Below are 13,296 nucleotides of genomic sequence, written 5' to 3'. Positions count from 1 at the left end.
CCCAGGTGGGACCGCCGGCGCCTCGGGAGGCTCCACGCGGAGCAGCCCGGGCGGAAGCAACGGCAGCGGCGGCGCCCGCGGGCGCCTTTCCAGTGGGCAGGCGGCGGGGCCTGGCGGGCGGGGGTGGGGGCGGGGAGGGGCGGGGCCAGGCCGGCCTTGGCCCCGCCCCCCGCCTCCAGCCGCCCGACCCGCGGCGCAGACAATAGCGGCGGGCGCGGAGCTCGGGGGCGGCCGGCGGGGCCGGGGGGGGGTCGGCCGGAGCCATGCCGGGCTTCGACTACAAGTTCCTGGAGAAGCCGAAGCGGCGGCTGCTGTGCCCGCTCTGCGCCAAGGCCATGCGGGAGCCGGTGCGCGTCTCCACCTGCGGCCACCGCTTCTGCGACACCTGCCTCCAGGAGTTCCTCAGGTCGGTGGACCCCCGGGACCCCCAGACCCCCCCCCACGCCCACCCAACCCCACGCCCGGGCCCTGGCTTCCCCTGGGCACGTGCAGAGGGCTCAGAGACCCCAGCCCCCAGCTGCTGCTCGCCCCCTCCCCTGCCTCTCGGGGGAGGGGGCTGCCTCGGGGCGGGGGGGGGCCCGTCGCCTCCTCTTGGCCTGATCGGACGGACCCCGCGCGTTCCCGAGGGGGGGTCTCAGCGCGGGCACCCCGCCTGCCTTTCCCACGCAAGGCAACCCTTCCCCCCCCCATTGAACCCTGCCCTGTTTGGTGCCCGCTGGCCGGGAGACGGCCCCCCCCTCCCGCTCGCCCGTGTTTGCAGAGCTCCGCCGAGCAAAGTTCGGGCCGGGAGGGCAGGATCGCAGGGAGGAATTCGCCCTCCACCCAGCCAGCAATGCTGCCTGTCTGGTTCCTCCTCTCTTCTGGGGTGGGGGGGGGGTTATTCCGGAGGTGCGGGGGGGGGGGAGAGAGCCGCCGGTTGGCGTCCCCGGAGAGCCGGAGGGGGCGGGAAGCGGAGTTTCACCCCGAAAGGGGCTGAGCTGGCCTGGCTAGAACCTCGCCGACTTTCGCTGCTTTCGGGAAGCCAGCGGGACCGTCCTTGGCCGCCCCTGGGATGGGAGACCACCAGGAGAGGTGCAGGGCAGTGGCTGGACGAGGAAGTCCTCAAAAACACCCAAGAAAAAGGAACGGGAGGAAGGCTCTGTTTAAGGCAGCGTTTCCCAACCTTAGGAACTTGAAGATGCGTGGACTTCAACTCCCAGAATTCCCCAGCCAGCATAGCTGGCTGGGGAATTCTGGGAGTTGAAGTCCACGCATCTTCAAGTTCCTAAGGTTGGGAAACGCTGGTTTAAGGGACTGCCAGGTTTACTCCCAGGGGATCCTTTTGTTCTCTAGCTCCGGTGGGTGTGCAGAATAACAGAGTTGGGAGGGACCCGGGAGGTCTTCTAGTCCAACCCCGCCCCCCCCTGACCCACTCTAGCAGGAGACTCTACATCAGGGATGTCCAATCTTGAGAAGTTGAAGACTTGTGGACTTCAACTCCCAGAATTCCTCTCGGTCGTCTTCTTCGCTGGGGGATTCTGGGGGTTGAAGTCCACAAGTCTTCAACTTCCCAAAGTTGGACACACCTCGGTCCCATTCCGGACAAACGGATGTCCAATTCTGGACAAAGTCCGCATCAGCCAGCCAGACCACCGGCTCTCGGCAAGTCCAAGAAAACAAGAAGTGGGGGCGGCTGCAGAGAACGCAGATTCTTGCAAGGGTCTGGGGTCCGTGTGAAAGTGTTCCTGGCTATCTTTGGGATGTGGGGGGGCACATCTGGTTGGCCCCCTTTTCCATCTCGGGAGCCCTGTGTGCTTGTGAGGCAGAAAACTCCTCCAGGGAAATTCTGCCTCCGAGTGTTGTTTTGCTCTGAAAAACCGCCATAAGCTTTGCAAGGTAGAATGTTGTTGTTTGTTGTTACGTGTGCGGGTGTGTGTGTGCATGCAGGAGCCCCAAACGTACACAGACACACCGCAGGTATCTGGACTATCTGGATAGCCCCGGTAGCTTTGTTCCTGCTTGGGCTGGGGGCCGATTGAGGAGACCCTTCCCAAATTGGATGATTGGGTTTGAAGGCCGGGCTTCCCCCCCCCCTGCTCACCCCATTTGAAAAAGTTGCCTTTAGGGGTTTGGGGAGGGGGCTGCCAGGGCTGCTGTTTTCCTAGCCTGGAGGGGGTGTCCCCATGGTGGGTGGATTGAAGAGGGTCTCCTTGCATGGTGTGGAGACAAAGACAAACCCGGAAGGAGTGGGGGGGGCGGTCATATAATGGCTGTTTGCCAACCTCAAAGACTGGGGTTGTTTTTTTCTGGACTGGGGGAGCAGCTTTGAAGCCCCCTCTTGGATCGGGGCTGTGCAACCTCCCCCCCCCCCCCCCCGCTTGCCCTGCCCCAGTTGGAAGCAGCAGAGCCTTTGACTCCAGGAATGTGCCTGGAGGGATTTAGGGGAGGGGGGGTCTCTCCAGCCCCAACCAAGGCTTAGGGCTTGTTTGACTGCACGTTTCCCCCAGGGCTTCGGGCTGGGGTGGGCGAAGCTGCTTGCAGGCCATCCGTCCATGAAGGGGGGGGGCTGTGGGAATGAAGCCCCCCCCCAGCCCGGCCTGGATCCCAGAAGTGAGGGAGGGGTGGGATTCCTCTTTCTCTCGCCCCCAGCCCCCATCGCCAGGGCTGCTGTTACTGCTGTCTCAGCACATTCTCCGGCCGAGGAGCTTAGGGGATTAATTGGTTGCAGCCCCTCCTGGTGGGGGGGATTGGCAGCCCCCCCTGCTCTTTAACCCTTGCGCTTCCTGTGGGTTCACGCTACCCCAAAAGGGGAAGCCCCAGAAATTCACGGGCCGGTGGGTCAGGAAGCCCCAGGCCCTGAATAACTAAAGAGAAGAAGGCCTTCCCAGCCTTACGGCCACAACTGGGCCCAACATTTCCGTTGCTTAAGTGAGTTCTGCCTCGTTTTGTGGCCACGGTTGTTAAGCGAATCAGTGCAATTGTTAAGCGAGTCACACGGTCCTTAAGTGAATCTGGCTCCCCCCATTGGCTTCGCTTGTCAGAGGGTCGCCAAAGGGGATCACGTGACCCCAGGAACCAGTGGCCGGGCGTCTGAATGTGGATCTCGTAGCCATGGGGACACAGCAAGGGTCGTAAGTGCGAAACACGGCCACGAGTCCTTTTTCCCCCAGTGCCGTTGTAAGTTTAAATCAGGGGTCTTCCAACTTGGCCCTTTGATGACTTGTGGACTTCAACTCCCAGAATTCCTCAGCCAGGTGTCTGGCTGAGGAATTCTGGGAGTTGAAGTCCACAAGTCATCAAAGGGCCAAGTTGGAAGACCTCTGGTTTAAATGGCCACGAAACGAACACTTTGCAAGTTGTGTATTTTCTGTACATCACTTCCAGTGCTGGGCTGGCGGGCTTAGACCCCGAAGATGAGGAAGTGGGCTGGTGCCCGCAGGCCTTTCTCGCTGAGCTGGCTGTGCCCCCAGCTGCCGGAGGAAGAGGAGGGGGCTGCTTGGCCCCTGCCCCACCAGCTGGGAGCTGGGCCAGGGGAGTTGGCTGGCGACCCCTGGGCTTCACAACCGTCCAAGGTGGCAGATGGAACGGGGGCTGGCAGCCTGAGCTGGGGCAGAGGGCCAACCAGGCAGGGCTGGCTGGCATCTGCTGAACAGGTGGGCTCCTTGCCATGTGCCTTCTCCTGGCCAGGTGCCAAGTTCCCTCCCCCTCCCCCAGGCTCCTTCCTTGCGGGTCCCACCCAGTCCAGCTGCCTTGGCGCCCCTCCATAACTTCCTGGCAGGTGGCATAAATGCCCATCTTCCTGGGCGGCTTTGTGCCTAGGCTGCCAGCCCCCCCCCCCGATGCCACTTCCCCTGATTAAGGAGGATCCCCCTGCCACGCAGAGGGCTCTGGGTGGGGGGACCCAGAAAGGAAATTGGGGTGCCTGCCAGGAGCCGCGGAGCGGAGTGAATTGGGCATCCTTCTTGCCAGGAGTGAAACCGATCACGGAGAGAAGCAACCTAGAACTAAGGAGAAACTTCCTGACAGTGAGAACAATTAACCAGCGGAACTCCTGGCCTCCAGAAGTGGTGGCTGCTCCAACACTGGAGGTTTTCAAGAAGAGACTGGAAAGCCATTTGTCTGGAATGGTGTACGCAGGGTTTTCTGCTTGAGTAGGGGGTTGGACTAGAAGACCTCCAAGGTCCCTTCCCACTCTGTTATTCTGACTGGCAGATGGAAGGTGAGGCACCCAGCGCCAGAGGGACCTTTGCCCGCTTGGCTTGACTTCCCGAGAGAGGCAGGTTGTGCTGGCAGCGTGGCGGGGAGGGGCGTGTGGGGCAGAGGGAGGGGGTCTTTGCAGAAGGACAGGCCGGCTTCAGGAGAGAGCGGGGTGGGCAGCCACCTCTGAGACCCCCTGACAGCCACCCAACCTGAATTCCGGACAAACGTCATACAGTCGGTCCCTGACTTATGACAGTTCATTGAGTGACCGTTCAAAGGTACAACGGCACTGAGTAGAGTGACTTAGCACCGTTTCTCCCACTTAGTGACCGTCGCACCGTCCCTATGGCTGCGTGGTCAAAATTCAGATGCTTGGCAACTGACTCATATTTACGACGGTCACAGCATGCTGGGGTCCCGTGGCCTTTTTGTGGCCTTCTGACCAGCAGAGTCAACGGGGAAACTACTTGATAACCGTGTTCTTAACTGAACAACTGCCATGATTCGCTTAACGGCGGTGGTAAGAAAGGTCGCAAGATGAGGCAAAACTCACAACAACTGTCTTGCTCAGCTACAGAAATTTGTGGCTCACTTGTGGTCGTACGTCCGAGGACTGTCTGTATAAAAATAAATTGGGGTGGCTAGGTTTTCCCGGGGGGGGGGGGCAGCCTTCTCTTAGAACCTGCAGATGCAGGGGCACTTTATCGGAGGACATATAGTCCTTGGCTTACGACCGTCATGCAGCCTGGCCACTAAAGCCATGACAGTCATGAAGGGGGTCACCCACGTGACCGACCTGATTTTACAACCTTCTTTGTGACAGTTGTTAAGCCAACTGATGGTTTACTTTGGGCCATTTTGGGGAGTTGAAAACCACACAAAAAATCGTGGGAAAAATGATCATAAGCGACTTTTTTTCAGCGTCGTCACTAAATGAACCGCTGTAAATTGAGGACCACCAGCTTTCTCTTGCCTGGCAAATGCAGCCGTGCAGGCAGGGAGTTTGGCACATCGGCCACCTTGGAGGTGGGCACGGCAAGTCCTGGGCTGCCCCGGGCATCGGATCTGCCCCCCCCTGCTGAACCCCAGCTGGGTCTGTTTATTCTGAGCTGCAGAGAAGGAGCCACCGTCCGTTGTGTTGTTGTTAAGCAATCTTTGTCTTGCCCGTTGCGCTGTTGTCAGGCCGTCGTCCGGTGAGGCGGAGCCAAGGAGGCCCGTGGGTCTCAAATGGCTTGGCCAATGGCAGCCGGGGATCCCTTGGTTTGCAGCTGAGCCATTAAAATCCTCCAGCAGCCAGCAGGATCCCCCTTGGGGGAAGTTGCGCCTCGGTTGTGGCTGCGGAGAAAAGGGTTTCCTGCCCAGTTAAGCCGACACAATCGCAAAAGCCACAGAAATGTGGAATTTCCCAGTCCAAAATCACAGGTGGGGAAAGCAAAACATTCTAGTCCTCAGTGTCGTAATCCCTGTACCCACCAGGGCGGGCGTGAAGCGCTTCCAGGCCAGGGCATTGGAACAGAGGCGCTTGGCTGGCCGGCTTTGTCCCCGGGCCAGCGGGTATCGGCACGGAGGGTGGCAAGGTGGGCAAAATCTTTGTGGCCCCAACTGGACAGCCTGGTTGCTGTCCTGGAGGCGAGTCTTACCCACCGCCTGGCCACTCACTCTCCTTTTTCCTCCCGCAGCGAAGGCGTTTTCAAGTGTCCCGAGGATCAGCTGCCCCTGGATTACGCCAAGGTGAGCCCGGTGCTGGCCAAGGCTCTGCTGGGGTGTGTGTGTGTCTGTGTGTGTGTGTGTGTGTGCAGGAGGGGGGGTGATTTTGCCCCTCTTGGCACCTTCTGACCCACTTCCTCCCTGCTGCTGCCCAGTGTCCCCTTCTGCCTCTCTTTGTGTGTGTGTGTGTGTGTTAATCCATGCCCTGCCCAGGCCGAATGAATGGAAGGCCCTGTTTGCCCATGGCAGGGAGAACGAGGAGGGGGCTGTAAGGGGAGGGGAGGGGCTGCCTGTCTGGGAAGGGGTTTGCGTGTGCTCCCAGGACCCTCCAGGCCTTCTCTGAACTCCAGTGAGGATTGGACCTGGATGGGCTTTGGTGTCCAAAGGGATAGCTGGAAGGAAAGGAGGGAGGGAGGGAGGGAGGGAGGGAGGGAAGAAGGAAAAGGAAAGAAGGAAGGAAGGAAGGAAAGAAGGAAGGAAGGAAGGAGAGAGGAACAGAGGAAAGGAGGAATGGGGAGAGAGGGAAGGAGGGAAGGAAGGAGAAGGAGGGAGGGAGGGAAGAAAAAAGGAAGAGGGAAGAAGGAAAGTAGGGAGGGAGGAAGAAGAGGGAGGAGACGGAGGGAGGAAGGGAAGAAGAAGGGAAGGAAGGATGGAAAGAAAGAAAAAAACGAGAAAGGAAGGAAGGACAAAGAGAAAGAGAGAGGGAGGATAGAGAGAGAACAGGGAGGGAGGGAGGATGGAAGGAAAAGGAGGGAAAGAAAAAAGGAGGGAAGGAAGGAGCCAGCCCCCCCTGAGAGCCCCCCTTCCCCCCCCCCAGATTTACCCGGACCCCGACCTGGAGGCCCAGGTGCTGAGCCTGAGCATCAGGTGCATCCACAGTGAGGAGGGCTGTCGCTGGAGCGGGACCATCCGCCATTTGCAGGTGAGCCACCCGCCGCCCCCCCCTCCTGCTCTCGGGGGTTGGTGGCGAAGGGGAGGGGGGGTCCCGGCCGGCCCTCCTCCCGTCTCCGAGTGACCCCCCTTCTCCCCCTCTCCTCCTCCCCCCCCTCTGGTCCAGGCCCACCTGGGCACCTGCAGCTTCAACGTGGTGCCCTGCCCCAACCGTTGTGGGGCCAAGCTGAGCCGCCGCGACCTGCCCCCCCACCTGCAGCACGACTGTCCCCAGAGGCACCTCCAGTGCGAATTCTGCCGGGCCGACTTCACGGGGGAAGCCTTTGAGGTGAGTGGGGGGCACCTGAGGACGACGGGGGGGGGGAACGACCAGGAGGAGCTTCAGTGGAGGTCTGACTGCCCTCCGTTCTCTGGGGGGGGGGTCTTAAATAAACAACCCTGGAGTTGGGCGGCTCCGCCTGGCCTGCAGGTGTGTTGGGGAGGGTGTGAGCCACAACTGCAGCCTTTGTGCAGGAGGCGACTGGCCAGGCTGGCTGCCCTGGATGTCTCCCCCTCCTTTGCACCCCGGCTGTGGGGGGTGGGAGGTGCTCCATGGCTGCTGGGGGGGGCTTTCAAGGGGGCAGCCTTGCCTCTCTCCCTCTCCCTCTGGGGAGGTCACGTGACGCCCCCGTGATGGATAGGAGACAGTTGCCTGACTTCTGATCAGGTGACCCCGGGGGTCGTAAGGGTGGGATGTCCCAGTTTGCAGGGCTGTTGTAACTCTGAACGGTCACTAAACTGTAAGTCAAGGACTTCCCGTACTGTATTTTCTGAATTGTAAGCTGCCCAGAGTCACTGACTGAGAGAGGCGGTTGTAGAAATTGAATAAAATATAATAAAATAAATAAATAAAAAATAAAATAATAAAATAAAATAAAATAAATAAAAAATAAAATAAAATAAAATAATAAAATAAAAAATAAAATAAAACAAAACAAAACAAAACAAAACAAAACAAAACAAAGCATAAAAAGCAATTGGCCCCGTCTGTCTCATATAGACTTCCCACCTCCCACTTTCTCCATCAAACTGGGCGTTTCCTGGTGGCCTCCCATCCTCCTGCTTTTCCTCCAAAGTCCTGGCTTGGAAGATCTGGGGAGTAGGACCCCCTGGCTCACTCTTCCCTTTTTCCAATTTCTCCCCCCCCTTTCCAGAACCACCAGGGGGTCTGCCCCCAGGAGAGCGCCTACTGTGAGAACAAGTGTGGGGCGCGCATGATGCGCCGGCTGCTATCGCAGCACATGCTGGCCGAGTGTCCGAAGCGCACCCAGCCTTGCAGCTACTGTGCCAAGGAGTTCCTCTACGACACCATCCAGGTGGGTCACGGGGGCCCCCAAAGAGCACACTGGCCTTTCAGGGGACGGGAACCGTTGGGAGGGATGCCCCCTGCTTGGCTAAGGGGGGGGCTGCGCATGACACGCTGAGCCCCCACATGGGTGGGCTCTGGGAATATCCCGATCCCGACTGCAGGGCCTTCGTGGCCCAAGGAACCTGTCTACATAAAAGATTGGGGGGGGCATGTCTGGGGGGGGGCTCAGGGAGTGAGAGGATCCCTTTGCATCCTGCTGCATAAGCCCCCCCCAAGCAGCCACAGAGGGGTGGGTGACAAGGGGGAGCTGGCTGGGTCTTCTGTTGCATCCCCACTTGGCCTTTGAGATGTCAAGGGGTTTCCCCCAAATACTCGGGGTGAGTGTGTAGCTCCTCCTGAGCAGCAGTCGCGGAGTAGAGCTTCACTGCGGAAGGGCAGTCTACCACTAAACCACAGAAGAAAGGCACATGCCAGTTGCTTTTTTGGTCATGTGACCACAGGGGTGCCGCAACAGTCAGACGTGTGAAAAATGGCCTATGTCACTTTCTGGCGGTGCCATTGTCACTTCACACCGTCACTAAAACGAATGGTTGTAAGCCGAGGACTGCCTGTAATCCGTCAGGCGCCACGCTGTGCCTTTTCCTCCCTCTCCAGAACCACGAGTACCAGTGCCCCCGCTACCCCGTGCCCTGTCCAAATCAGTGTGGGGTCCCCAACATCGCCCGGGAGGACCTGAGTGGGCACCTGAAGGACAGCTGCTCCACCGCGCTGGCTCTCTGCCCCTTCAAGGAGGCCGGCTGCAAACACCGGGTAAGCCACGGCCCTCCCTGCCTTCCCTGGAGCTGGCTAAAGACCCCAGGTCCCCCCTCCCTCCTCCCCTCCCCGCCTGCCCTTGCCCGCTTCCGTAGCTGCCAGCTGCAGGCCCGTCTTGCTGCCATGAACCTCGGCACAGAGTCCATTTTTATTTCAAATTCCCCCAACTTCTTGCTCTGCTTTGCTCCCGTTGGAGAGCGGGACGTGGAAATGCTCTCTGTGCTGTGCCCGCTGTAGTGCCGTGTCTCTGGAGTAGCAGGCGGGGGGGGGGTTCCGTGGCCAAGGCTGGCAAGCCACCAGAGGGTAGGGGAAGTGTGTCTGGCTTGGAGCAGGGACACCCACTTCGGTTGTACGTGCACCGAGCTAAAGCACAGAGGCAGAGGAGTGCCGGATCCCTCAAGGCGAACCTGGCGCTGCGTCTCTGCGCACCCGGCCACCTCTAGCCGCCCTGTCTCTCCTCCCCCAGTGCCCCAAAGTGTCCCTGGGCCGCCACCTGGACGAGAACACCAAGCTGCACCTGGGCCTGATGTGCGCGCTGGTGGCCCGGCAGCGCCAGGAGCTGGTCGAGCTGCGCCGCGAGGTGGAGGAACTGGCGGTGGGCAGTGACGGCGTACTAATCTGGAAGATCGCCGATTATGCCCGGAAGCTGCAGGAGGCCCGGCTGCGGAGCAATTACGAGTCCTTCAGCCCCCCCTTCTACACCCACCGGTACGGCTACCGGCTGCAGGTGTCGGCCTTCCTGAACGGCAACGGCAGCGGCGAAGGCAGCCACCTCTCGGTCTACATCCGGGTGCTGCCTGGCCAGTACGACAACCTGCTGGAGTGGCCCTTCGCCTACCGGGTCACCTTCTCGCTGCTGGACCAGAGCGACCCCTCCCTCTCCAAGCCCCAGCACATCACCGAGACCTTCCTGCCGGACCCCACCTGGAAAAACTTCCAGAAGCCCGGCACGGGGCGCACCTCCCTGGACGAGAGTCTGCTGGGCTTCGGGTACCCCAAGTTTATCTCGCACGAGGATATCAAGAAGCGCAACTACGTGCGCGACAACGCCATGTTCATCAAGGCCTCGGTGGAGATCCCCCCCAAGATCATTTCCTGAGGGGGCCGAAGACCCAGGGACCGAGGGGTGCTGGGGTGAGCGCCCCTCCCCCCATCTCCAGGCTTCCCCACTTTGGAAGAACAGTTTCGATATTGCTTTTTTTCTGACCCGCCTCTTTGCTTCGGGTTGACCCCCCCTCCCTTCCTTGAAATGGTGCTAATTGCTGCAGGTTCGGGCCCGAGTCCAGCCTGGCTTGGGGAAGAGGGGGGGGTCACTTTCTTCCCAGGAGCAGCTGGGCTGCCTCTGGGCCCCCACCTTCTCCCCAAGCGCCCTCTGGGGTCTGCCAATCCCAGCCGTGCGCTGGGCAACTTCAGGAAGTCTGCTGGGCAAGGGGTATCTGTGTGCAGACCGGATCAGGGCCTTCCAGATGTGTGCAGGGTGCCCCTATGCGCACTGCACCCCCTTTCCGTGCAGCAGCTGGGGATGTGTGAAAGCCAGCTCCCCAATTCTTCCTTTAGGGCCCACATTTGGACTGCTGTCCTGGACCTGTTCAGAGACCGGTAGGGGGGTGGGGTGGAGCTCCCCCTGCCCAGCACTCAAGAGCCATATTATTGCCCGGTGGGGGTCCCTTTGCCAGTGGGGGGGAGCTGCCCACCAGCTGTAGCCTCAATCACTACTCTTCTCTCCCTTTTTCTGAGTTACTTTTTTCTCTCTTTTTAATAAACCATTTCTTGTATTTATTAATGGGGCTTGATTGATGGGTGGCCTCAGCTGTGGCACAAAGGCCCCTGCCAGAAAGAGGAGGAGGGACAGGATTAGCCCCCCCCCACACACACACACACCATATCCTCCTCCTGGGAATTTGGAGGGAGCAGGAAGGAAATCCCACCCCAATTTGGTTCTAAGCTGCCTGGTCTACCTTGTCCAGGAATGGAGGTTTGTGGAGTAGACGAGGAGGAGGAGGAGGAGGAGGAGGAGGAGGAGGAGGAGGAGGAGGAGGAGGAGGACTGTGGGGTCCCTGGTGATCTCTGGGCTGGGTGGTTTTCCTGCAGACGTTTCGTGGCCCAACTGGGGAACATCATCAGTGATAGAAAGGAGTGGGGTGTGTGGAGTGGAGGAGGAAGGGAAGGGAAGGGAAGGGAAGGAAGGAAGGAAGGAAGGAAGGAAGGAAGGAAGGAAGGAAGGAAGGAAGGAAGGAAGAGGAGGAGGACGGGTTCTGGGTGCCCTCTGAGCTGGGTGATTTTCTTGCAGACCTTTTATGACCCAACTAGGGAACATCATCAGGGCTAGAATCGGAGGGGTGGTTTGTGGGGGGGGAGGAGGAGGACTGTGGGGACTTTGCTGCTCTCATCTTGGTGATTTTCTTGCAGGCGTTTCATGACCCAACTAGGTAATCAGTGCTTCTTCTCTGCCCATGAATCCCCTCTGCCAGTGACCCCCTTTGCAGGCTTGTGGTGCACCCCACTTTCTTTTCAGGAGCTCCAATTCCAGGGGCAGCTACTTGTTCCCACCCACCACCACCACTTTCCCATCCCCCATGGAGGCGCAAGGCCATAACTACTGTGGGTCTTTGGTGTTTTTTCCAGGGATTCACACAGAGACACACAGACAAACACACACACATACAAACATATATATAGATATAGATATATGTTTGGGTCTTTTAATGACTGGGTGTGCATTTCTCCTCCCTGTGGCTGCGTTCTCTGGATTCCTTCTCCCTCCAACGTGGGCAGGGACTTAAAAGTCTCCTAGCCCCAAAAACGTTGAATTATCCCCCAGCCTTGGAGCGTTTTTGCCTGCAAGAAAAACCACACAAGTTGTGACCTACACAACCGTTGTGCCTGGGGAGGCTTCCCAGCCTTCCCCCCCCCCCCCACCGCTCTCCAAAGCTCCAGCCTGGGGTTGCAGGATTGCGACCAGGAGGAGTAAAAGAAGATGGCGAAGAATCAATTGCAAGATACTACGGGAGCGTAGGGGCTAATTTGAGCTGGAGACCCCTCCCCAGCCACCTTGCAGCCCACCTCTAAGAAGGGAAGCTGAGGGGACCAGAGGGGGGGGGCACACCTCCCCAATTGCAACCAGAGGCCACTGAAGAGCCATTTCCCTGAAGAGCTACAGTGGCCGAGCCTTCAATCTTTGCAATCCACGTAAAACGAGAGAGATTTTGTGTTGGTTGGTTGGTTTGTTTGAGGAGGAACAATCTTGAAGAGGATCTGCTGTCCACACAAGCAGGTTTTGCTGGTTTTGGGTCAAATTGTTGGATCTTTGCCCCCAGGGTCACTGGAGGCTCCTGCCCTGCCTGGGTGCTGGAGCCTGGGGTGGGGTGGGGGGTCTCTTTTGTGCTGCAAACATTTCTGGGAAACTGACTCTCCAGTTGGAGCATGGAGCATGCAAAGCACCAGAAGAGGACTGGGTTCGAATGAGTAGACTAGAAATTAATAGAAATAATAGAAATAGAACAGAACAGATTAGAATAGAATATAGAAATAATAGAATAGAATTAGAACAGAACAACAGAACAGAATAGAATTCAGAATGGAACAGAATAGAATAGAATTCAGAATAGAATAGAATAGAATTATGGGATGGAATAGAATAGAATAGAATAGAATAGAGCTGGAAGGGATCTTGGAGGTCTTCTAGTCCAGCCCCCCCCCCCACTTAAGCAGGAGAATCTCTACCATCTCAGAAAAATGACTGTCCAGCCTCTTCTTAAAAATCTCCAGTGATTTTCTCAGCTCGTTGCCTGGGCCAATGGCTGACTTGATACCTGACTCGCCAGGTGAGTCATGGACAGTTAAAAGAAATAATTGCCAGTCTTTAATGATGGAAATAATATCTTTTGAGTGATGGAGAGTTGCCACCTGGGGAATCAAATCACACTCCTCTGCATGTCTGGGGTTTCCTTCTCTCCCCCCCCCCCCCATCGAGGCCAGTCAGCCAGGCCGACGCCTCTCCTGAGTCAGGCCAGGTAGCAGGAAAATTTAATATTTTTTTTCCTTCCCAGGACGAACCGGAAGCTCACCGGAGGCTGCTTGGCAAAGGTCTTTGTTGGGGCACGTTCTGGATTTCTCTGGATTGCACCAGACTCTCCTGTGCTGGCCTGAAAATAGCTGTGACATTTAGGAGGGGTGTGTGGGTGTGTGTGTGTATGCAAGGTTTTTTTCCTTGGGCAACAAGCCTCAAACAGGCATGCAGGGAGTGGGGAAGGCTGGGGTTTTTTTTGTGTATGGGGGCATTTGTGGCATTTTTAGCCGAAACACCATTTCTAAATCCCGGCGGCGGTTCTGACTTTGAATGCTTTGTGTCATTCCGG

At 58.2% G+C, this 13,296-nt stretch overlaps 1 protein-coding gene across 1 annotated transcript; it reads left to right on the top strand.

Moving 5' to 3' along the window:
• The first annotated feature begins 169 nt into the window (after positions 1-169).
• TRAF4 (TNF receptor associated factor 4) lies at positions 170-11,113 on the top strand. Its single transcript, XM_083359867.1, has 8 exons — positions 170-406; positions 5,859-5,910; positions 6,704-6,808; positions 6,944-7,105; positions 7,971-8,132; positions 8,780-8,935; positions 9,405-10,922; positions 10,953-11,113. Exons 1-7 carry the CDS (start codon positions 264-266, stop codon positions 10,035-10,037), a joined length of 1,413 nt encoding a protein of 470 aa, XP_083215993.1. The 5' UTR covers positions 170-263; the 3' UTR covers positions 10,038-10,922; positions 10,953-11,113.
• The last annotated feature ends 2,183 nt before the right edge of the window (positions 11,114-13,296 follow it).

Source organism: Vipera ursinii (assembly GCF_947247035.1).
Source record: "Vipera ursinii genome assembly, chromosome: 1".
NCBI lineage: Eukaryota > Metazoa > Chordata > Lepidosauria > Squamata > Viperidae > Vipera > Vipera ursinii.
This window is presented reverse-complemented; position numbering and strand designations above follow the sequence as displayed.